Source organism: Schistocerca gregaria, chromosome X (assembly GCF_023897955.1).
Source record: "Schistocerca gregaria isolate iqSchGreg1 chromosome X, iqSchGreg1.2, whole genome shotgun sequence".
Taxonomy (NCBI): Eukaryota; Metazoa; Arthropoda; class Insecta; order Orthoptera; family Acrididae; genus Schistocerca; species Schistocerca gregaria.
In genome coordinates this window covers 659,833,022-659,857,580 of record NC_064931.1, presented here as the reverse complement: position 1 = coordinate 659,857,580, position 24,559 = coordinate 659,833,022, and the positions used below count along the sequence as shown (strand labels likewise).

The 24,559-nt window shown below is 39.0% G+C and overlaps 1 protein-coding gene across 3 annotated transcripts in view; it reads right to left on the bottom strand.

Moving 5' to 3' along the window:
• Positions 1-3,940: 3,940 nt before the first annotated feature.
• Positions 3,941-24,559, bottom strand: part of LOC126299200 (PTB domain-containing engulfment adapter protein 1-like) — a 132,161-nt gene continuing 111,542 nt past the window's right edge. For all 3 annotated transcript variants that reach the window (XM_049990982.1, XM_049990981.1, XM_049990983.1), the window contains exons 4-11: positions 21,068-21,238; positions 18,079-18,216; positions 10,673-10,861; positions 9,641-9,790; positions 8,279-8,430; positions 8,084-8,199; positions 7,326-7,621; positions 3,941-4,746 (exon numbers count right to left, since the gene is read on the bottom strand). In XM_049990982.1, the coding sequence (XP_049846939.1) occupies positions 4,672-4,746; positions 7,326-7,621; positions 8,084-8,199; positions 8,279-8,430; positions 9,641-9,790; positions 10,673-10,861; positions 18,079-18,216; positions 21,068-21,238 (1,287 nt within the window). In that variant the 3' untranslated portion in view covers positions 3,941-4,671. The remainder of the gene's footprint in view (positions 4,747-7,325; positions 7,622-8,083; positions 8,200-8,278; positions 8,431-9,640; positions 9,791-10,672; positions 10,862-18,078; positions 18,217-21,067; positions 21,239-24,559) is intronic.

Genomic DNA, 24,559 nt, shown 5'->3' with positions numbered 1-24,559 from the left:
AATTGGAAGAGGATGTATTTGAAGAGAAAATGGGAGATAGGATACTGCGTGAAGAGGTTGACAGAGCACTTAAAGACCCGAGTCGAAACAAGGCCCCAGGAATAGACAACATTCCATTAGAGCTACTGACAGCCTTGGGAGAGCCTGCCCTGACAAAACTCTACTATCTGGTGAGCAAGATGTACAGAACAGGTGAAATACCCTCAGACTTCAAGAAGTATATAGTAATTCCAATCTCAAAGAAAGCAGGCATTGACAGATGTGAAAATTACCAAACTGTCAGTTTAATAAGCCATGGCTACAAAATACTAACACAAATTCTTCACAGACTAATGAAAAAACTGGTAGAAGCCAACCTCGAGGAAGATGATTTTGGATTCCACAGAAATGTTGGAACACGTGGGGCAGTACTGACCCAACGACTTATCTTAGATAATAGATTAAGGAAAAGCAAACCTACGTTTCCAGCATTTGTAGACTTGGAGAAAGCTTTTGACCTTGTTGACTGGAATACTCTTTCAAATTCTAAAGGTGGCAGGGCTCAAATACAGGGAGCAAAAGGCTATTTACAATTTGTACATAAACCAGATGGCAGCTATAAAAGTTGAGGGGCATGAAAGGGAAGCAGTGGTTGGGAAGGGAGTGAGTCAGGGTTGTAGTCTCTCCCTGATGTTATTTGATCTGTATATTGAGCAAGCAGTAAGGGAAACAAAAGAAAAATTTGGAGTCGGTATTAAAATCCAGGGAGAAGAAATAAAAACTTTGCAGTTCGCCGATGACATCATAATTCTGTCAGACAGCAAGGGACTTGGAAGAGCAGTTGAATGGAATGGATAGTGTCTTGAAAGGATATAAGATGAACATCAACAAAAGCAAAACGAGGATAATGGAATGTAGTCAAGTCGGGCGATGCTGAGGGAATTAGATTAGGAAATGGGACACTTAAAGTAGTCAAGGAGTCTTTATATTTGGCAAGCAAAATAGCAGATGATGGTCGAAGTAGAGATGATATAAAATGTAGACTGGCAATGGCAAGGAATGTGTTTCTGAAGAGAAATTTGTTAACATCGAGTATAGGTTTAAGTGTCAGGAAGTCGTTTCTGAAAGTATTTGTATGGAGTGTAGCCATGTATGGAAGTGAAACGTGGACGATAAATAGTTTATACAAGAGAATAGAAGCTTTCAAAATGTGGTGCTACAGAAGAATGCTGAAGATTAGATGGGTAGATCACATAACTAATGAGGAGTTATTTAATAGAATTTGAGGGAAGAAGAGTTTGTGGTACAACTTGACAAGGAGTGACCAGTTGGTAGGACATGTTCTGAGGTATCAAGGGATAACAAATTTGGCATCGGAGGGCAGCTTGGATGGTAAAAATTGTTGAGGGAGACCAAGATATGAACACACTAAGCAGATTCAGATAGCTGTAGGTTTCAGTAGGTACTGAGAGATGAAGCTTGTACAGGATAGGTTAGCATGGAGAGCTGCATCAAACCTGTCTCAGGACTGAAGACCACAAACCTCTTGACGCCTCTGCCAGTTCACATTCTTTGCATTTCATTTCAGAGAATGCTCATTAATCAAAATTTTGGGCTACAGTAAATATCCTCTCCATCATTTGGTATGGGTCAAACATCCAATCACAATTCTTGAATGGGCCAAGAGTCTAGTGAAGTTACAGCAGTCTATATTCTAGTTAGTTTTACCCAGAATCCTCCCAATCAATGTGCAACCTGCTTTACCTAAAATGAAGACTTATCCATATTTCTGTAAATTTTAATATCCAGGTATTCACTCAAGTTTGCCAATTTAGATTGTTACTGACACTAATCACATTATAAAGTGACATTTTGTTAACTGTGTTTTACTTGTCTGAGCATTTAAAGTAAATTTTTAATCTGAACAACTTTATTAGATCTGAAATACGTATTAGAGCAGATTTTATTAGACAGTTGTTAGATAACTGATCTCTTCCTCTCCAAAACGTCTAGTGTCACTAATGCCTCATGTCAATATATAACTTGACTAGCGAAGACCCCAAAACACTTTCCTGCTGCACACCTGAAGTTTTACTGTTTCTTTTTCCAAGTTCACATTTGATGTCCTCCCTACCAAGAAATTCTCAGTACAGTTTCAAGTCACTTTATACACCACCCCCTCCCTCCTCCCTCTCCCTTCCCCCCCCCCCCCCCCCCTCCCAATGACTTACAGTAACTTGTGAAAGAAACATGTTCTCATTGACAGCTTGTGCTGGTTGGTATTGGAGTTTAAGCTCTCACTATGTTTGAGCACAGAAAATTTTCTACCATTGTGCAGTTGATTTGTGTGTGTGATCTAGTTTTTTGGGCTGCTGCTGCTGCTGCTACACTTCTAAAAAGCGAGTTGCCTGTAGTTTCACCTGAATATTCTATACAGAACACGATACAGATTCCATCTGGTCCTGGAATTTTTGTTCACTTCTAGTGGTTTCTGCCATTTTCAGAAACAATCTTCTTCCTGTGCAGCAAGACAAACTGGATGAATTACTCTTGTCTCTTCCACAGTGAAAACCAATAAAAGGGGAGCAACCAGTTCTAGTTCTGCAAGTTCAGTTCCAACATCATCCTCAAGCATTAATAAAAATGGCATGTAACTGATTGTCAAGACCAAGGATGGTTCTCTCGAACCTGTAGGCACTGCATTAAAAATATTTCACTTCTGTCATTGTTTGTTGTAAGTGCACACGCTGTCCCACCCAGCTTTACCTTGTTTTAAGTTAAGAAACCTCTGACAATAGTACTAGGTGCATCATGTACTGTCAGTTTTGTAGTTAATTTCAGCATAGTTCGCATTATTTCCCACCCACAACATTAACAGCTTTCTGAATTATCAGTTGTCAGACATCAGTGCTCATTATTTCAGCTCAGTACAATGACTGCAATAAACACCACGCACCATAGCCATTGTTTGCCAGTAGTAACTTACGATGAAGCGAAATGCTTAACACCACTGAATCAGTATGGATGATTTCATAGAAACACATGCAAAATCACCACCTGAGCAGTCACTGAAATTTCCTCTACTCTGACCTATAGTAAAAATCAGTAAAGTTTGTTAGGAAAATTAGATCGTTGACTCAGGTGCCACCCATGACACTTTGAAATCATGTCCAGCTGATAAGGCCTCTAAGAGCAGTGCTTTGTTCCCTTTGCTTTAGTGGTCAAGGCCATAGTGTAAGATCAAGTAAGAGAAGACTGAAAATTTGGAACATGCTAACCACACCAACTTTGTTGGGTCTAGTATCAGGTATTATTTGGTGGCATACTATTTCCTCTCACATTTTCCTCACTTATGTAGTAGTTATACTGATATTTGAAATCCACAATTAAAAGGCTTCTCTGTTAGAAGATATTTACACAGATGGTTGAGAGACATTAACTGTTGAGTATAGAATGTGTAATCAAAACAATTTGGCATCTAAATTTGATTTGGCATCTAAATTTGAAGTTGTTTTGAGTAACGTTTCCATGCTACATTACACCATTTTCAGGCCCCGACATGTGTAAGAGGAATATCACATTTTGTCTAGTCAATAGAGGCTACCATTCAATGTTATCTGGAGATTTCTTAATACAGTAATCCTTTTAATTATTTGGTAACATTTGATGATCGGAAGGATCACTTAAGAAATTTACAGGAACTAGCATTGGATGCTGGCCTGTATTTCAACTGGACCACATGTGGCAATCTTCTTACACATCACCTAGGAGGCCGAAAGATGGCATAAAGTAGCAGTCTTACACGTTACTTAAAGTAACAGGAAATTTAGATGGCTGGATGGTGTTTCAATTTCCTATTTTATATTTAAAGGATTGTTTTATGATCTTTCTTTATAATGGTGCCAAACATTTCATGTTTAAGGAAAATAGGTCAGGTTTGGGAATCTAAGATAATTGGAAAAACAGTTCAATAGTTTTTATTTTACAAAATACTTTTACAACAAATAAAGTTTCCACTGATTTAAGAATTTTATGTCACATTAAAATGAAGAATCTGCACAGACAAAAAATATTACCAACTTTAATACTGAAATTTTCTTAATGGCAATAAACTGTGCGTAGTTTCCATTTCAATACTGCTCACAATGGATTCAATGTTTTTAAATATGCTCCTGGAGTGAATATGCACCTAATTGTTGAAGGAACTAGAGATCACAGTATTTCACCTTTAACATCTATCACACAAACTGAGTATAATTAAAAGCTTTGGCTCTCTGCAAACACTGCATGAAGATGTTTAGTGACATGCATAAATGTTCCAGAATTTCTGATTTATGAACTTAACATGATATTTATCCTTAGACAAAATGAATACATTTTCATTACTATACTTATATACACATGTAGGTTAACATGAAAATCACTGTTGAAAATGCATAAATGCATTTCTTTAACATAATTTCTCTCTAATGCAAGAATTTATACCTCGCAAGTAATACATTACATTTCATTTCATACAAGCTTTATGTGAAGAATATACTGGACATAATACAGTATACTGGACAATGCAATTATTAAAAATACAGTTCAATAATTATTGATTTTATATATGTTAACCAAGTAACTAATATAAATTAGATATATAGTATCAGTGTCCATTGGAGACTCAGTTTTTTCCATGTTTATGGTAAATCAGTTGCGCAGTGGGTCAAGGCTTTCAAGAGAGAAATCATCATTGCCAAAAGAAAGCCCTCTGCTAAAACCATCCTGGAACATAAGGAACCACCTATTATGTCGCAAGGGTCTACTGAACCACACTAACAAAAAAAAAAAATCAATTTGACAGTGTTAGTCTCATCTACCAATTCGTGATGAAATCCACAAACCACCTCTTGTCAGTGCATCGAAGCAACACTGCTGCACTGAATGACAAAGTTATTCTGATAATCTAAACAGGAATTTTTAAAGAATTCCTGATTTAGTGAATGATAGGAGGGAGAAAATTTCAAGTATGAGAAATTTTATGACAATATTTAACCCTTAAGCTAAACACCCTTCAGACTTGAGACAAAGTTTTCTTACATAACTGACCACAACTTTGCTAGTCCTTTGAAACCGTTTACAATCTGACAGGGAACCTAAAACACTGGTTTAATAATGTGATTAACAGAAATCTTTATCTAATTCAATGCACAGCCATCTGTTAGTATCAGCTAATTACAAAAACTAAGCCATTATAATTTTACTATTGAGTGGTACACATCTGAGGAATGTGTAGATATTAGGCACTGTAATCCAAAAGGTAGGAATAATACCACCACCACCACCACCACCACCACCACCACCACCACCACCACCACCACCACCACCACCCCAAAAGTTGTTACAGACAAGCACTAACTTATGACATTAGATCAGACCAAACAACCTGTTACGAACACTTACTTTACAACATGTGTTAAATATTTAATTTTCTCTGTGAAGACAGAACATTAGGAATTAATTTTCCACATTCACTGTACTGCTTTTAACTATTCTGCAGCCAACCAAGATCTCTACAATTTGAAAATGAAGTCAAAATTTAGCATTGCATTTTTGTCAGGTGTGTAACTATCTAAATTCATGCACTGTGTGAAGCTATGTTATCTGACCATACCTTCAGTTACTACTTTTGATATTTCTTATGTGGCATTCCAGGATCAGCCAATAAGCAGTCAACATTGTAAATCAGTAAGTATACACATAAGATATCAAGAAATCTAAATTTCTTTCTTCTAACAATTGCAAAAATTAAAATATGTAAAGTAACACTATGTTCCAAAATTTGTACAAAAATAAACAAATTAAGGACAATTTGACAGCCCTAGGAGCCACAGACTAAATTTAATATCTAAATTTATTTAGAGTTAAACCTTTACTCAGATTCTGACAAATGAAGAGACTATAGTGTACTAGTGATTGCAGCTTCACACATCCAAGAGAGCACAAGAAGTATCTCTGGCTATGTCAGTGCAGGAGTGGGAGACTGCAAGGATCAGCACTATGATCCACCAATCCAAGGAACCATCACTTTTGCTATTGTCAGAATCACTTTGAAATATTGCCATCTTCTTTACGTATCTAATGATGTTACTGCAATTGTCCCCAACCATAAATTCTGATTCACAAAGTTGTGAATATCTTAATTCTCACTCAACTAAATGATCACATCAATAACCTTAGACACTGTCAAATTATTTTATTTCATTTCAGTTTCTGAACAGGGACATCTTTACAAGAAGGTGGAACTTAAAGACAAAAATAAAATTATTTGAAATATAAAATACCACGAAAATGCTGAATAAGCCAAGAGCACATTAAGGCAATCTAGTCTGATACCTTGGTTATTGGTGTGAACACTGAAATGCATACAATAGTTTAAATATCTCTCAGCAGAAGCTACCTAAGGACAATGTGTCAGGAAGAAGCATTATCTCTAGGTCCAACTGTAACATATAGCATGTTAAATGTGGATCATCCTGCAATGTGTTGGGATTATGTTCTTAGTGGTTGACTAGAAATTAAGTGTTTGATTTGAATTTTACTGCATTAAAGTGGGAAGATTCCCGTTTTCAACATTAAAGAAAACATTTTGGAGCAGCTGATTAGCAGGACTACAGTAAAGTTAAGAACTTCAGCAGTAAACTGAATGAAATCCACAAACTTCTGAATCATTTCTTTGCCTATGTTGGGAATGGCAACATTAAATAACACTTGCAGAACAAGAACAGTATATGCGAATTTGTTTGGAATGACCTCCATTTGGTTACTGACTTGCAGACTTAAATATCTCACATACAAGATAAACAGACTTGTCAAAACTGTTTTTCTTCACTGTTAAATTTATAAAATGAATCAGGAAGCCTATGCACAATTTTAGCTACAAACAAAGTTTAAGTGAAATTTATGTTTGCACACTGCCTGTTTTGCAGGCTAGTTTGATTTCTTCACATTCATTGAAGTGCACAATGCATCCAAATTTTGTCACCCATTCTTAACTGTGGAAAATTGAGGAACAAACTTTTTAAGCCACCTCTGCAATGTCACGAATTTTATGACTATGCTGGGTTTCCATTTTATGGATGCTTATGCAAAATCCTAAGAATAGTTTTAACTTAAGCCAATTTAGTTCACCTTTACATTAACAGTAATGAAAAATTACTGCAGTGTCCATGGCAGCACTGGAGTCTAGATTTTCAGCTTGCTTTCGCAATTCTCAAAGCCAATTTCCACCCGACATAAGATCTTACTACATGGTTACAGTTTACATAGTGTTTAAGGAGGCATTAATGCCCAATATTAAATACCTTCATTTCCAAAATGCGTTTGTCTATAAGCCCAATTGCATTCTCTAGCTCCTGCTGGGAAGTGCCAACATTGCTGGTGCCACCGAAGTCTCCCATACCAAATGGGTCACAGGCAACAGGTGGGTTTGGACTGGAGTGGGGTAGTACAGTACCAGCTTGTGGTATATGGCTTTGTGATGCTGCAGGATTGAAAGGCGTGGAGCCAAATAAATCTTCTTTAAAGATGTCCGGTGAACCATTGTTCTGAGTGAACACACGACGTGGTACCTCTCTAGCTGCCTTCGGTGGTGGTGCCACTGGAACATCATTTTAAAATTGTTACAGAAAAATCATATATTGGTAAATAAAAGTATGTTAAAGGCTACCACCACTAGTTAGTGACCACAGAATTGTTTTCAATACAGGACATATAGGCAAAACTGATTCTAAAATTGTTGTAGCCAATGTTACCATAGTTGCGTAATTTAATTTACTTTACTATGCACTGTTCTGTATTTCACTGGAAGTGTGTTGCCCTAGAATCCACACATGCATCATATGAGGACACCTGTCAGTCTTTTTCAGCAGCAGTCAGATTTTCATCAAAGTGGATGCGCCCAGTTCACAACAGAGGAGGAAATGCTGAACACCTAGGCTTTACTACATTAACCAGGTTCAACTGGGTGTAAGTTGCAATAGTTATGTAGAAATGAGGCTTGCACAGAATACATTAGTGCAGACAGCTGCAAATTAGATGGTAGGTCAATTACAATACTCACACAATGGTGGAGGTGAAGATGATCCATTCACAGGCTGCTCATGTGCTCGTGGATTGAAGTCTTCTATTTCATCTAGTAACAAACCTTCCAATTTCCTTCCTACTGCAGGTTGTTCACTGAAAATTTTTTAAATTTCTAGTAAGTGGAAAACTTAATGCATTTGCAAAAATTTTATTACAAAGGAAAAAATTTTACCTCATGAAGTCATCTCCAAATGATGATTTTGGAGCTTCAAAAGCTCTTGGTGGTACTGGTGGTGGCTGGAGTGAACTTGCTGATGGTAATTGAGGAGTGCTGCTGAATCCATTACTTGAACTAGAGCTGAAGTTCAGCAAAGCACCGTTCTCCTTAAAAGTAAATAAAAACTTGCCATAATTCAACAAGTTTCCAGCTCTGCCAGTTTTATCACCTGCAGTCTTCAATACTCTATAAACCTAAGTTTTTGCAAAACTCCATACAACTAAGGCATTTAGCCTGTTTTTTTAACATCCCTGAAGTTTATTGCTTTATTACTATAACACAGAAGCCATCTTTTGTCTTATTAGCAAATATTTTCTAATTGCACTTCTAAACATAATTTCTTTCCTTTTTCATGGGAAACAGCACACTTCTGCCAATTTTTATCATTAGTGAGGAAACTTCAATTTTTCAGAAATTTCTGTTCTGATTGAACCACAAGACACTTTGAATGCACAAATATAAATTATTAGCTTACTATTTTTTTTACTAATTATTTACTTGTACTAACTTTAAAAGGCATTTCATTCCAAAAATTTGTATAATAATTTACTGCAAGTCTTCTCTGGGGTGTAACATGGGCTATCATTCCCTGTGTGGCTATGCCTGAAATGAGTGAGGTTACAATTAATTCAGCTGAAGACTGAAGACTGCTCCGATTCAGTGCAAGGAAGTTACCCCTTATCAATTAAACAGCTTTTTCCACACTTTTAGCCATGAGTTGGGAAATTCAACACTTCATCAATATAGATAAGTTAATTTTGTCATGAAGGGTGCAGTAGGAACTGCAGCAGAAAAGCAGCAATAACATTTCTGTTTACCAAGTTTGAACCAGTCAATTACTTAACAGCAAGATGCTAATTAGTTTTTTCCTGTCCAACTATTTTGGCTGCATGAAACTGCTCAGAATTTGTTTACTTCTTTGAGTTAGCAAAGTATTCAAATTTCCTTAGTGAAGTCCATTTAATAATTAATGGCGAGTTAAGCAGTTGACAAACTAAACGAAACTTGAGGTAAGAAAGCAAAAGGCCACCACTTAGAAGTTTATTTAGGTGAATTATCTTCTACCCATCACTGAAAGCTACCTTACATTATACTAGGTGCCAGTGATGTGCATATGGCATTACAAGGTGTAATGTCTAACATCACACCTAATGCAAGACTGCAACATATCAATTTTGTTTACAACCAGCTTCATTAAATAGTTTTAAGCTGTATTTTGAGAAGGAATGTCATGTTTAATCATTTAAAAACATTAATAACAGCCTCCATTTAACTGAAATTTTTTGAAGAAAAAATGACTTATGTGCTACAACTTACTTTGTTGTCAGTGGTCTGTACAGATGCTAAGACTTCCACTTGTGACATTTCAGGTGTGGGTGAGCTTGCTGAACTTGAGCTACTGTTGGAATGGTTTACTGTAAGTAAGTCACTTATTCCATTCTTCACCATGTATTCCTCAACATCACTCTGAAAAAACTTACAATTTTTAATGCTTATAGACCAAGGACAGTTTCAGAACTATGTAAAAACAAAGGCAATAACAGTCACTATTTGAAAATGGTTCTGAAGATTCAGTTTTACTAACAGGTTCCTTATTTTGGGACTATAAAAAGATATACTGACACCTGAAGAGTATTTTTGTGTGTGTGTGTGTGTGTGTGTTACTGGAAGCAGTATAGTATAGAGCCCTTTGGTGATTCAGTGATCTTAAACCAGTTAATGGGCAGGAAAAAGTTTTTAGCACTCACTACTACAATATACCTCAGTAACTGTTCATAGAACTATGAAATGAGTATTTTGGTTGGTAAATTTACTGGAAGTACACCATTTGATGAATATGCTTCTCTAGAAGAAAATTTGGGCACAATACGTCAAGATAATGTATGAAAGATGTTCACTATATTACAATAATTTTGTAAGTTTTATGGAAAGAATTACAGCAGTGGCAGCCAACCACTCAAAGTCAGTACATGCCACCTGACCAGTTTTACCATAGTTTCCTTGAATTATTTCCAAGCAGCAGTTCAGTTTATCTTAGTGCACTACTGCAGTTGCTTTAGAAACATTTTTTAGTAGCTAGTAGATTGCACTGTTTCTTTGCATCTACAGTTTTCTGCAGTAAGGTCTATGGAACGTAAACATCTGAATGAATTTTCTATGCATTTCCAAAGCTGAAATTTATTACTACTAGAAGCTGAAGTAGATCTAGTTTTACTTCCCATTCTACAGTGACTGGAGGGTAACACTGAATTCATTTCTCCCTTATTTTCCATCAGACCACTTTGGATCCAGCTTCATTTAACTGGACACTGCACATATAGTTCACAGACTACACACTAAGAAACTCACCTGGCCTTTAATTTGGGCAATATCATTTAACCTCTGCCGAAGAACAGAAACTTCTTTTTCCAACTTGCAGTTTCTTTGTGTTAACAACACAAGCCTACGCTGCACTTCCAAATCTTTCCCTGATGTCTCTAAAAACCTTCGGTAGGCTAAGTCAAAGGCTTGCCCAATAGTCAATGTGATTTCTTCTGCCTGAAACATTGGGTTGTCTTTATGAGTCTATGCATTACTCATTAAACTTTTCTTTTAAGCTATCTGCTTATTTACAAATAATATGTTTCAGATGTGGTACATCAGCCATTTATCTACAAATGCAAGAAAATATTACTTTGTTAAAATACTTAACAGGAGGTAATTCACGATTATGAGAACACTACCTCATTTATCACGTGACTGTCAACTTTGAAACAAAGATCATTTTTAGTTCATGGTAATGAATCCGACTGCTACAACCAATAAGGAAATCTTTAACATACTGGATGAATGTTAGAATCCACTTATTTACTTAGATTACTTAATCTGAGTAGGATACCAGTATTTATTGAGTAAAGAAATTATACACGGTTCTAACAAATTTTTCTGTGAAGTTCATATACAATATTCCTATATGCATCTTTTCAGGTATGTAACTGTGCTAATCAGAATTGTGAATTAAGTAATGTTATTAAACTTTAAATCAGGCAGCAGCTAAAGAAATTACCATGTGCTGAAAACAAGAAAGATGTCATGGCCTATTGTTGGCAACAATGTGAAAAGGGAATGTTGCATGTTCAGTTAGTCAGCAGGAAGTTTACATTAATACCAGAGATTTCAAAAGTTTACAGCTATGTTCAGTTTAAGAAGAAAGGATGGGTAATTTTTCTGCTTGCAGTTTTTCAAGTTATTTCGTTCATAGATGTAAATGCAGTCAGCTGTTTTGGGATACAAACAACTGAGGTCCTATGCAACCCTGTCAGAACAATGGAACACAAAGAAGAAAAATGAGTTAAAAACAACTTGTTAAGCCCAAATGACAGAAGCAATGATAGCCGAAGACAGACTTTGACGAAGTTCAGTAAAATAAACTGTAGATTAAATGTCTTACCATATTGCTATGTGTAAGAAGTAAAACATGGTTGACAGCCCACACATCACTCACTAAAACAGCCGATAACTGATGGCAAACAAATAGAAACTTGAGTGGTTAAAGAAAGCATTGTCAGGAGATGGTGAACCATCAGAGGTTGAGGGAAGTGAGCACAGAGTCATGGGGGGGAGTAGAAAGTGGTGAGGAGCACCACTTAAATGGTTATTGTTAAAATGACCGCACCTGATATACTACCCAGCTAAAATTACCTACTTTCAGTGAGGGCTGAGAGGAGGTCGTTAAAGCCACTAGGAGAGGCCGTTTTCCTTACAGCTTGTTCCCATGAAGGGAGGACCAGTTGTGATGCTAAAGTAACACCACCTGCTGATAGATGGCAACAGAGATCAGAGAGAAAGGAAGAGAGTGGGTAAGGGTACAAGGACTGCAGCTGCAGCAGCAGCCACCTGATGGAACCAGGAACTAACAAACATCACAGTGGCTCTGTCAAGAGTGAGTGACATCTTTCCTGGACCCGTTGCACAAAGGGATAAATGGTATACAATACACCGAGTCTGAATGGAATAGAGAGAGTGAGCAGATGACAGAACTGTAATGTTCCAGAAGCCAATACCAAAAATTGTTCGTGTCAGTGATGAATGTAAACTTAAGACCATGGCCCATCAGAGGCATCATCAGCATACACAACAGTAGTAATATCACAAAGTTCTGTGCAAAGATTGTGAAACTCAGAAACAGTAATGCTGGAGTAGTGCCTTCAGGAAGGAAATTAAGGCCAAGGCAAAAAGAGGCCACAGCACAAAGCTAAGCTAAGGTGGTGAAGTGTTCACACTTATCAGGGAAGTGGCAGGTAGCGTGAAGTTAAGCTGCCAGAGCAATAGTCGAAAGTGAACTCTGGGAAGTAACAGAAGAGGGACACACCCCATACCAGTCCTCTAAGGAGGCAACATAGGATGGGTGACCAGGCATGGCAGAGTAACAACATTGTTATCTGTGGAGGAGAAAGTCACAGTAGAATGACAACTAGTTAAGCAGCCTCAGCATACAGACTCAACTGTGGTACTGTTAAAGGCACCAGTGGAGAAAATCATGCTATTATGGTGGATAGTATTGAGAAGGTGGAAGAAGGACAGACATGCAGATGCATGAACTAAACACCCGTAGTCTAGTTTCAAACAAACGACTGGTACAAACAGTGGAGGGTGGCTCAATCTGCATCCCAGAAAGCACCTTTGAGGACACACAGGACACTGAAGGATCGTGTATGTCAGGCAGCCAGGTAAGACACACAGCACAACCAAGAAAGTTCTAATTGAGCATGAGCCCAGGAATTGTGGTTTCAACTAACAGGAGAGTAACAGGCCAGAAGGTAAGGACTAGAAGATACCAACTTCACTGCCAGAAAGTCATACAATCTTGTCAGCAGAAAAGCAAAAGCCATTGCCAATGCTCCATAAACAAACACTATCAAGACATTGCTAAAGATGCTGACAACATCTGAATGTTGACATCATCCAGTCCTTGGGAGTGGAGGATCAGGATGAAGTGAGCATGATCTAGCTCCCTTGTAGTAAAGGTGGCATTGTAACATTGAATTCTAAGAGAAGAAAAGGTATCACCCCAGCCTTTTCCACTCATTTCCGATGGAGAAAGGCAGGGTGACAGTGGGTGGAGCTCGAAATAGTCACAAAATAGTGGCTGAAGCTGTGAGACAGCAGTAGGGTCCACTATAACATCTGCTACAGTCAGCCTGAAAATTGGGGAATGGACCTTGGCCCCAGAGAGGTGTTTAAGGTTGGCCCACATGACAGAAGAGGGTGTGTAACTATTAAAAGAACTAGTACAGGAAACCCAGCTAGCTTTTTGCTATCCTAAAGAATGTGACAGCACTGCAAGCAACTGTAACGAATGCAGTTTGCCATATCATGGCAGCTGAAAATGCTAAGAGCACATCTCCACATGTAAATTGCACTGTGGCATGCCTCAGTCCATGAGAGGACTGACACAGCAGGGTAAAAATGAAGAGAGGAATGTAATGTTCTGCAGCAGTAAGGATAATGTTTAAGATTATACCTTTTCATCACAACTGGGGAAATATTGTTTGTCAATGGTCACCAGGGAGGAATAAAGCCTCCTGTCAGGCTTAAAAAGCTGTCATTCGGGCATGTACATGGGTGAGGTAAAAGTCTGCAATCTGGTAGCACATAAATGTGTTGCTAGAGTGTGTTGGAGACAACAGACCAATCAAGATGATCGGCAAGCTGGACAGTTCATTACGAGGGATTCAAATGGGAGTAAGTGTGAGGAGCCTTAAAGGAATGTGGGTGCTCCTGTGTTACACCAGATGAGGTCAAGTTGATTTAGAAGGTCAAGGAAGACAGCACATCTTACACATTCTGGGAAAACACCAAAGGGGGATGTAAAGGGTACAAAGGTACAGTGTCAACTGAGAAAGGAAAATGCAGACTGCAACAGTTTGAAGCCAGGTCGTCAGGGAGATGGGTTGACTATAATCATCTCTGATGAGCAACAGAACTCTCCATGCAATGGAATTGTGCCCTCAGGGTGGGAGGGTGGGTGGGGTGGAGGGGGGGGGGGGAAGGGTGACAGAGGGAGGGAGAGGTGGTGTAGGGTGGGGGAGGTAAGGAAAGTCAGATCAGACCAGAAAGAAATGCCTGAGTTTGGAACTGTCATGAGGACAATTTTGTTTCCTGGAGGCAGAGCACATCCAAGTGCTGCGATTCTAAGAGCAGCCCTAAGTCCAGTTTCTCAGATCGAAGGCCGCGAACATTCCATTACAGGAGTTTTGTGATAAGGAAAGGGGAGGCGGCGGGGGGTTGGGGGGGGGGGTGGAGGTGGACAACATCTTGGCAGCTGCCAAGTGCCAGCCTTCAAAGAGTCCCTGCTGGAGGGGCAAAGACTTCAGGATCCTGCTCCATGAAATTAACTGATATTGGCATTCTCCTCCTATCAGTCTGTGAGGTCAAGGGCAGAAAAACAGTTCGCAGTGTGCAATGGTGACGTTGAGTTCATCTCTGTGAGGATGATGTGAAGAAACTTTACGACAATTTCCAAGTGTGAAGGAAGAATCAGATCTCTGTTGACTGGACCGACTTAATATGTCTTCACAGGAGTATTCCTTCTGTTCTTTTCGGCCTGCAGGTCATGTAGCACGTGATTTCATCATGTGAGGCAGAAGCCTGGTTGCTTGTTGCACAGCTGGAGGAGATGGGGATGCTACCATGACACTGGGCAATTTTGTAACTGCAGTGTCTTAGGTTGCACGTCTGTGTGACAGTGTCCTTAGTGGACCAAGAGGCAGCAAGAAAAGTACGGCAAGTGCCAGATGGTAGAATGCAGGGATTTCTGACTAACCAAAAACTTGCAAGCGACCAGGTAAGGCACTTTCCTTCACCAGTATGTCCGACAGCCCTCTCATTGAGATACATTGGACAATCTCTGAAGCCGACAGCACAGTTATTGCAGCAGGGAGAGAGGCAGACTATCTCCCCATGAACATCCCTACCACAGGGCAACAACGCTTTTGCCTGTTATATACTGCATGTGATCACTGAGGACACATCTACCTTTTTCATCCCTGAAGGACTGCAGTGACATCCTGATAAAGAGGTACGTTTTTATTTCTGTGTCCGACCATTGAGCAGCCTAGTGTAAATGGGCCTTGACAGCAACAAGATAGCTGTGTAGGAGCAAAGCTGAAAGCAGTAGTTGTGTTTGAGAATCAGAAGTAGTGTCAAAAAGCAAAGTGCCATTGTGTAAATTAGAGTAGGATTTCACAGGGCCAGCAACAGCAGCAACAGCTTTCTGAACAATCAACAGATTTACCGTAGCAAAGACGTTTCCTTTTTCAGTGCGTGAAAGCACTAAGAACTGTGGTGCTGCAGGGAGGGTTTGAATTTGTAGCCTTATTCTGTTCTCACTTAGTAGATGTTGACTGAAGATTATTGGCTCATTGTGAGAAAATCCCCATGACAATCAGCATCTGACAGCATGCTCCTTCCAGCTGGGGCCTCCCCTCAGAAGGGGGCTCATCCGCCTTTCATGATTGTTAGGTGTATGGGAAGTGTGACATGAGGTGTCAACAGAGGGACCAATTGGCAATTTGTGAAGGTAGCAGTTCAGGCTATCACCCATCCCTCGGCCTGCCTGTTTCAGGGTATGTGCAACCCCTACCTGTCAATGTACCGCTGGGAATTACATGTTACCCAGTCCCCAGTTATGCGTGTGACACGAGCTTGCCTTAAGGAGTGCACAGGGAAAAATAGCAGCCTCAAATGCAGAAATAGAGTAAGGACAGGAGAACAGAAACTAAGAAAGAAAAAATAAAAAGCAGTTTAGACTTGTGCTACTGGAAGTCCTGAACACACTTCCAAAAAGCACAAACCTGCTAAAGAGGTTAGCCCCTGGACAAGTCTACTGTTAATGATCCAGGAAATTCTGTAAGTAAATTGAAAACAGAACTATAATACAAGGAGATTTTCACTCTGCAGCGGAGTGTGCCGATATGCAACTTCCTGGCAGATTAAACCTGTATGCCGGACCGAGACTAACTATGGACCTTTGTCTAATACAAGGAAACTGACCTGCCAGTAATGCTTGCCCATGCAATATGGACAATAAATGGTAGGCTATGGTACATTAGGTATGTTTAGCATTCAAAGAATTTGAGCTTTCATTATCACTTGAAATATGGAAAGGTAGAACAATTTTAACTGGCCACTATAGTTCATGAACTGGAAGAATGGGGCTTGAAATTCATTAATGCTTTCAGAATATTTGCAACTCCTGGAACAAACAGGGCAAGAAGAAACTATGGATTGCGAGATGTAGCTGGACGTCTTTAATGCTGGAATGATAGCAGGAAGCAGATACGTAATTCATTCTGCATGTAGGGGTATATACTTTACCACACTGCTATTGTGTTCTGTCCCTGCTACACACACTAACACTCAGTGTCATCTCACCACTGGTAACTGGCAACTGACTTTACACTAGGGACATTTTCTGCTTCAGACTTCCTCTACATTTATGTAGGCAGAAAGCTATAGTAACTGATTTTTAATGAGGTGTTCGCTTAGTTATACTCAACACCAAATAGCTACATTAACATTAAAATTAACAGTATGTCCTGCATGCAATCTGAAGTGTACACTATGAAGAGTTGTGGCCAAATTATGCCTTTAGCTGTCAGATCAAGTTATACAACAACCCTTGTTACTAAGTGTTTTCAGCAGTTGCTGCCTTATGTGAACATCACTTTAATGGGCTGCTAAGTAGAATGGTTCATGGAGGAAGCAAACTAGTAATCATCTCTTGGTATACAACATGAAGTTCAGCACTTCATAGAATTTGAATTTTAGTAACCTAGAACTGAATAGTTTATTAACTCCTATGCAACCATATCTAATCACATGGGAAACAAGGAACTTAGGTGTTTAAGAACATTATATGAAGTTTAGACAATGTACTCTTGAAATGGCTAGTTATGAATTATTGGTGGGATACTGGGAAACTACATTTATGGAAGGGATTGTATATAATATAGTTGTGTGAAACATTAAGCTGACATAGTGGACTACAGCCTGGGGATTCAACTGTAGCCAGAGCCAGTTTAATGTCACAGAAGACCCACTGCAAACTAAATATATAAAAGGCACAGCACAGCAAAAATAGAATCCAACATCCTGTAACATATTTAACAAAAATACTTAGTGGGCCATAACATGAGATTATGGTAAAAAGAATGCTCATGGTTTTTACGACACCTTTTTGTGTCTTAAGTGCTCTTTCCTGGAACACTTTATAACAAGAGTTGACAGTTTATATTGTATCTTCAGAACACTAGTATGAAGAAATGTGTCAGGATCAACCTTTGTGACATGTCTTTTCTGTCATTTGTTTGATCTTTAAATTGTAAGGTATCAGCAAGTGTAACACTTATGTAAAATAGCCTTTTTGAAGTCAAGACTAAACAACATGATTGAACCCTTACAGAATGATCAAGCACTCACAAGTACAGTTTAAAAAGCATTCAAGAAAGGTGAGAGCTTTTTAACTTAAAATCTGCTAGAATTTTAAGATGTCCACTTTGTACCCACTGTACAACTGAAAAGTAGGTTACTGTACTAATGGCCAAAACTTAATTTGATTCCCTCCCTCTACCCCAACTATCATTTTCTTAATTGGCTTCCCTCCAACCATGCTTTAGCATGTACACTAACGTAACCTAACATTCCATTATTACTATGATTTGTGTTATTTTAATGAAGTTTATGCATAGAAAATTGTTTTACAGCAAACTTACCAGTTTGTCACTAACAAACACAAAGCAGTTGTGTGTTTCAGAATCTGCTTCTTTGGCTATGAAACTGAAGAACTTTTTCTCTCCTTTATCATCTGCACAATACGATATGCGATGGAGAGGATACTGATGCATTATTACCTTAAAAATAAAATTTGAAACCATCAGTTTTACAGATCAGTGGTAACTTACATTAGCAACCAAATTACAACAATTACTAAGTATTAGATTGATTGATTGATTGATTCATTCATTCATTCATTCATTCATTCATTCATTCAGCAACAATTGACACTTAATATTTGATTTATATCTTCTGCAGAGTTATTGTGATCTGCAGTCCTAAGATCATGATTAATATGTATTACACTTTATACTATAATATGTATAAAGGAATGTATGACCCTCTATTCCTTTTGATTTTCAACACTAGTTATTAGTAATAAAAACTTTTCAGGTTCACGGAAGAACACACTGTGACGAAGACTTCATTAAACGACACTAAAAACAGATCAGAAAATTGAAGCAGACATCTCCACCAAAATACTTGACTGATGTGTCTCCATGCCATTTTGGTTGTAAGTCCAATGGTGCCAGTTATTAACAGAACATGGAAGCAGTAATGCTTCAGTGCTTCTCCATACGGAACCTCTCGACATGTGACATGTCCCTTAAGGCCAGTGGAGCCGTTAACATGGTGTGTAAAATGTCAGCTAATAGGAATGGTGTGTTGAGTGAAGGAAGTGTCTGCGTAGGTCTTCAGTAGAAATGAGCTTACAAGTTTTGGGTCACTAGATATTCAGCCTACTTTGGTGCTTACTGAATCCACTGAGGGCTATTTATGACCATGTGGAGCCTATTCTAAAACTGCTTGGTCGTCAACTAACTGAAGTGTGATCTAATCTCACCCAAATGCGATTGAAAGAATGGAAAAATGCTAAGCCAATGGACAGGGCACTAGAACTACAGTGCACACCTTCCATAGAGCTGCTATTCAAGCTTAAGCTAAGACCTTGTACATATATTCAAAGAAGTAAGAGGACGATTCAGCACATTCCTCTGCCAGCTCAGATCAGTTCGATCACTTCAATCATCAGTTTGGCTTTCGTAACATCAGAATAGGGAGGCAGCTGCGGTAGATGACGGAGCCTAATTTGAAAAGAAGTTTAAAGCAAATGACAGGCTGTACTGCGAAGCAGGTTTTGGACCTTAATGAGACGAGCTTGTTTTCGAAACTAATGCCTATCAGTGCCTTTATTTCTGTTTAAGAACAACAACGACGACCATTCTTTCCAGAGCAAATGTGGGATTGTGAACTAAAATCTCCTTATGAATTAGTACTTTGAGTCTTAGGACAGTAGATAGTTGTGAGAAGAGGCAACTGGGAGTTCATTGGAGATTAAATAAATGTTTGACGAATGTTGGTTATTTCCTTTAACGAACTGAAGGGGGGTTCAACACCTTTAAGGAAACATCTAATTTTTCTCCTTTAAGATGTTCCCACCCAGCAACTTTCTGTTACTGGCTCCAGCGAAAACACGTAAGTTCTGTTTCTGCCACTGAACACAATCTAGCCTGCAACCCATGAACCAGGTAGTACTCATTGAATGTAGAGAGAACTATTTGCAAAAATTCTAGAATCTCAAAAGGAAGATCGGAGTAACTCGCCATCACGAATTTCTGGTGACATTTAATATGAAAGGTGGCGGCTGGCGTTATGAGACACGCATGGTCCGATAGTCTAAAATATGGTGGTAGTACATGGAGGGAGCTGTGGCTCGATGCTGTATCAAGACTAAAGGATTACGTGATCACCGTTACAACTAGAGACGGCAGACTTCACTGGTGAAGATGTGTGCGCGACTTCACAAACGCTCATTCCGAGAATTTAAGTAACGAAGATTTGTCAATTTTCAGTGAGAATAATAAGCAGCAGCAAGGAATAGACAAGGATGTTCAGCCTGTTAGAGCGATGAGAACTAACAAAATAGCCGAGTCCTTCAGACTGATCGATTCTGCAGTGATAACTTTAAAGAGATCCTGAAGAGTAAGGAGAAGTAGTTTAGAGAGAATTTTAACGCTCCTTTAAATGTTGCCAGTTTCATTATTGACTGGCAAAGAGTATTTACGCAAACTGGCAAATATTTGTCAAACAGTGACAATGCAAGCGCCTAGCGAGACATTTCAGATCTCTAGGATTTACACGCAAGGAAATCCGTCACGGAAACGAAACCGATTGTAGCACGATCAAATTCCTCCGATTTTGATGCTCTAGAAGCTATTTAGCATGTAGAGTTAATGAAAATGATTTTTTTGCATTGTGTTTCCGTGTAAATTTTTTGGTAGTACAAATTTTGCACTAAATGCGTTTCAGGAAAATAATGGTTATTTTGGTGAAAATGTTAAACTATTTTAAATTTAATGTGAATAAATGAGAACCTAGCCCCAGAATTTAGCATAAAATTACGCCGATTCCCACGGAAATTATTTGCGTTTACGAAGGTTTACGTTTACCGGCCAACAATTCTGTCTAAGGTAGAAAAGTACGAGTCAACTTTCGTGCTAAGCAATGTTTGTTAAACTAAAGCAGATTTTTCAGCAATTTTACACTGTCTGCTAGAAGCCATGACCAGATCTACACTGTAAAATCAAGCAGCACCTCTCAAGGCAAAAATGATAGTTAGTGCTAACATTCTCGGGACCACTAATGTCTGCACAGAAGTAAGGAAAGACATCTGCCTGAAGATGACACAAACGACTTACGTACCGGTACATAGAAGAAAAATGCTGTTTGTATGGTAGTCCAGCTGCTAAATCCAACACCTCTCTCCTGTTCCATATCAATTTATTTAAAAATATGGAACCAGTTCTATTTTTCACATGTAAAATATGTACACAACCGAGATTTCTTAATCGTGAAATATTTTAGATGAATGTATACTATATTTTTGAGTTTTACTTAAGCTATCCAATAATAGTTTCTACTTATTACCTTTGTTTTTGGTGTCTGTATGGCTACACCATCAATGCTGATAGTCAGTTCAACTTTAGGAGTTTTGTTACCTTCAGCTTTCCTAAGCTGCTGGCAAAATTTCAGCTTCCTTATGCTCTCTTTCACTACAGTAATGCCCTTTGGCTGATCTACCTCCGTATTTCCTAAGAACTGAAAAATAAAATTCAGTAATTTGGTGTTACACTAACATAAAAACCATTTTAAATCTTTATAGTAACTTAATGTTGACAACTATTACTCAACCAGGTATTTAATAACCAAAATGTTTCAGAACCCAAATATTGGCAGGTAACCTGAAATCTATTGTCACCTAACAATGAGTAGCAACAACTGAAATGTTACGGACAGTTGAGACAAATATATTTGAACACTAAATAGAAAACCAAATCATTACATGCATTTATCGACTATTACTTCTTGCTCTGCGCATTTGAAACAATGCTTGATTTTTTTAATAATAACCCTGATCATCTCATGTGCTTCGTGTGCCCAACGAATACGACAAAGATAATGACGGCAAGTGTGAATTTCTTGCTGTCCGACGGTGTGCGGGGGCAGATTGTTCTGACAATTTTCCGAAGAAAAAAAAACCCTGCCAAGTTTCTTGCGCTAGCGTAACCATGAGAAATGGCGCCAGAGTGTCTCCATCGTAAGTATTTCCTGCATGACAGCTGTGAGCCTGAGGCCTTTGAAGATACTTAGCTGTGATTAATCCGATCTCTGAAACACGTTGATAATCCACTGAAAGGAGAACGACGAATTTACCAATTTCGTCTTTTGTAGGCTTACTCTGTAGGTTTCACGGAACAGGGTAAATTCCTTTTTCTTGAAGTGTTTTAACCACCTAAAATTAAATGGAAATTTATGCCAGTTTCTTGAACAGTCCTAATTCGAAAGACGTATTATAATTCATATTTCTCAGTTGTGTGTTCTACACAAATGGCCGAGTCCCTTTTTTATACAGCATGTCCTAGAAGGGTCAATAGTCAGGAACGTGATGGCATCTACCATTCGAAGCAAACAAGTCTAACTACACTACTACTGCGACGTCAAATCTCTCGTACTGCAACCTCCTTGCTTTTCCATGTTTTGGGATGTGTTAGCATGGACGAAGAGTATGTAGAATGAACAGGGGTTCTGAACTGCATACCGTAAGAGCTGTGAGCACTCTTCCACCGCTTTCGTAAAGTGCTCATAGCTCTTGACATGCTTATAGAGCTCGTGTCTGCTACTGTTTCGCTGTGAATGATCATTCCTTATGCCTGAATATTGACCATCACTCCCAGAACAACTCTTAGAACCACTAATGTTCAAATATATTATTTTTATGAGCACCCGCAAAAGTTTGTCAGGGGAAGGAGAGGGTGGGTGCAATAGATTTACAGTTTTATGTAATGTATTTGGTTCAAGACGTATAATGGCTAAAGAACTAAATTTATTGGTGTGGAGAAACCTCATCCTAGATCATTTTTAGATACCCAATGTATACCTGTTATAGGTAGATTCTTTAATTATTAGAAACACTGTACTCTAGATTCTAGAGGGGAGGATGGTGTGAGCAGGCTAGTGACGATCTTTCCCTCCGTTACGGAGGCCTATGCGCGTTACGATTTTAATTGTGTGACATTACCCTACGAAGATTTTGCTTCACGCAAGCACGCATTTCATTTGGCGTGACTAATCTTCAGAGAAACATTTTGGACACTATTCCCACATAGTGGTGTTGCTAAAAGCGTGTTAGCACAAACGCATGTTAAGTTCATTCACGTATTCCTAAATGCACTTTTTATTAACCTGATGCCGCCCCACGCCACCCGTGTCAGTTTAAATGGCTGAGCACTATGGGACTTCGCATCTATGGTTATCAGTCCCTTAGAACTACTTAAACGTAACTAACCTAAGGACATCACAACACCCAGCCATCCCCATGCCAGTGTTTCTGGGGAACGGTATGGAAACAGCAGCTGTCTTTGTTAAATGCGTGCACGCTTTCCCACCGCCCATTCCGCACGCAATGAGGACGACTTTCACTGACAGTTCCATTAGGCGCCTAGTCCGACTGCCCGCTTGTCTTCGTTACGCTTGCTAGCAGCTACGCGCTTTGCCTTTTGTTTTGGCGCGAACTTCTTGATACGCTGGTGTCACTGGTGGTTAGCCTGTCTTGCGAGTACTGTTTTTACAAGTTGAACGACTACATGCAAATACAGTGTTCTGACGCATAGCTCTTTCAGATTGGGCCAATACTTATAAAATACAGCTATTAACCAGAAATTCAAGTGAAACCTACCTGCTTTACTAAAGACTACACGACATCTGACGTTTCTGGATGGACGAAGTTCAGAACTCTTCTGATAAGTGCTTTAAGTCGCTAAAACCAGTTGGCAAAAAAAAAAAGCCCTATTCCATATTTCCTTACATTCTTCCTGGAGTATAACTACAGAGCTTAACCTTGATTAGCAGTTTTAAAAATTTACCTTTTTGCCAGCATTAGCTCTGAACAACATTGCCCACGTTTTAAACCATTTTAATATTTCAACGTTATTATTCACACAGTACAGAGGAGAGAGTAAACGAAACATGTGTATGTATTGTCACTTCAGACACGTATGTCACCATGATATATATTGCTGATCATAGCGACCGGCGAAATAAAAAAAAAGAAGAAAATCCCAATTTCCGACAGAACAGCAGTGCTACGCCTGCGTATTGCAGATTGTAGGAAGCAGTGAAGATAAATTTATTTTCTTGAGTACAAACAATAGATCGCTTTGAAGGTTTCGGTGTTGCACGAACACTGTCACATTGGTTGCTAATGTTAGCCTATATACATCTGTACTCCACAAACCGCCTAAGTGCATGGCAGAGGCTACGACGCATTGTACTGGTTATTAGGGCTTTCTATCTCTCCATTCACGCATGGAGCGCGGAAAGAAGGACTAAATGCAATTGTGCACGTGTCATTTGATTTTGTCCCTAATGGAGTGAGGAGTTTTAGTACACTCTTGGAGAAGCAGTTCTTGTCACCCAGTAAGAAAGCTTTCTTGCGATAGTTTGTATTTTAGTGTCTGCCAGTTCAGTTTCTTCAGCATACGTGTAAGTGCCCGTTAGTCTTCCTTGGAACAGGTCCCACATAATATTTTAGGATGGGTCGCACAGGTGACAAGCTATCTCCTTTGTAGAATGACTGCACTTCCCTGTTATTCTAGTGATAAACTTAAGTATCCCCTGTTTTACCTAAGACATTTCATTCCGTATCTCTATATAGATCTCCAACCAGGTATCTGTACGAATTGACTGATTCCAGGCGCTTCCGCCTGGAACCGCGCTGCTGCTACGGTCGCAGGTTGGAATCCTGCCTCTGGCATGGATGTGTGTGATGTACTTAGGTTGGTTAGGTTTTTAGGTCCTGTAGTGCTTACAGCCGTTTGAACCGTTTGATTCCAACCGACTCCTACTGTCGTCAAATACTAT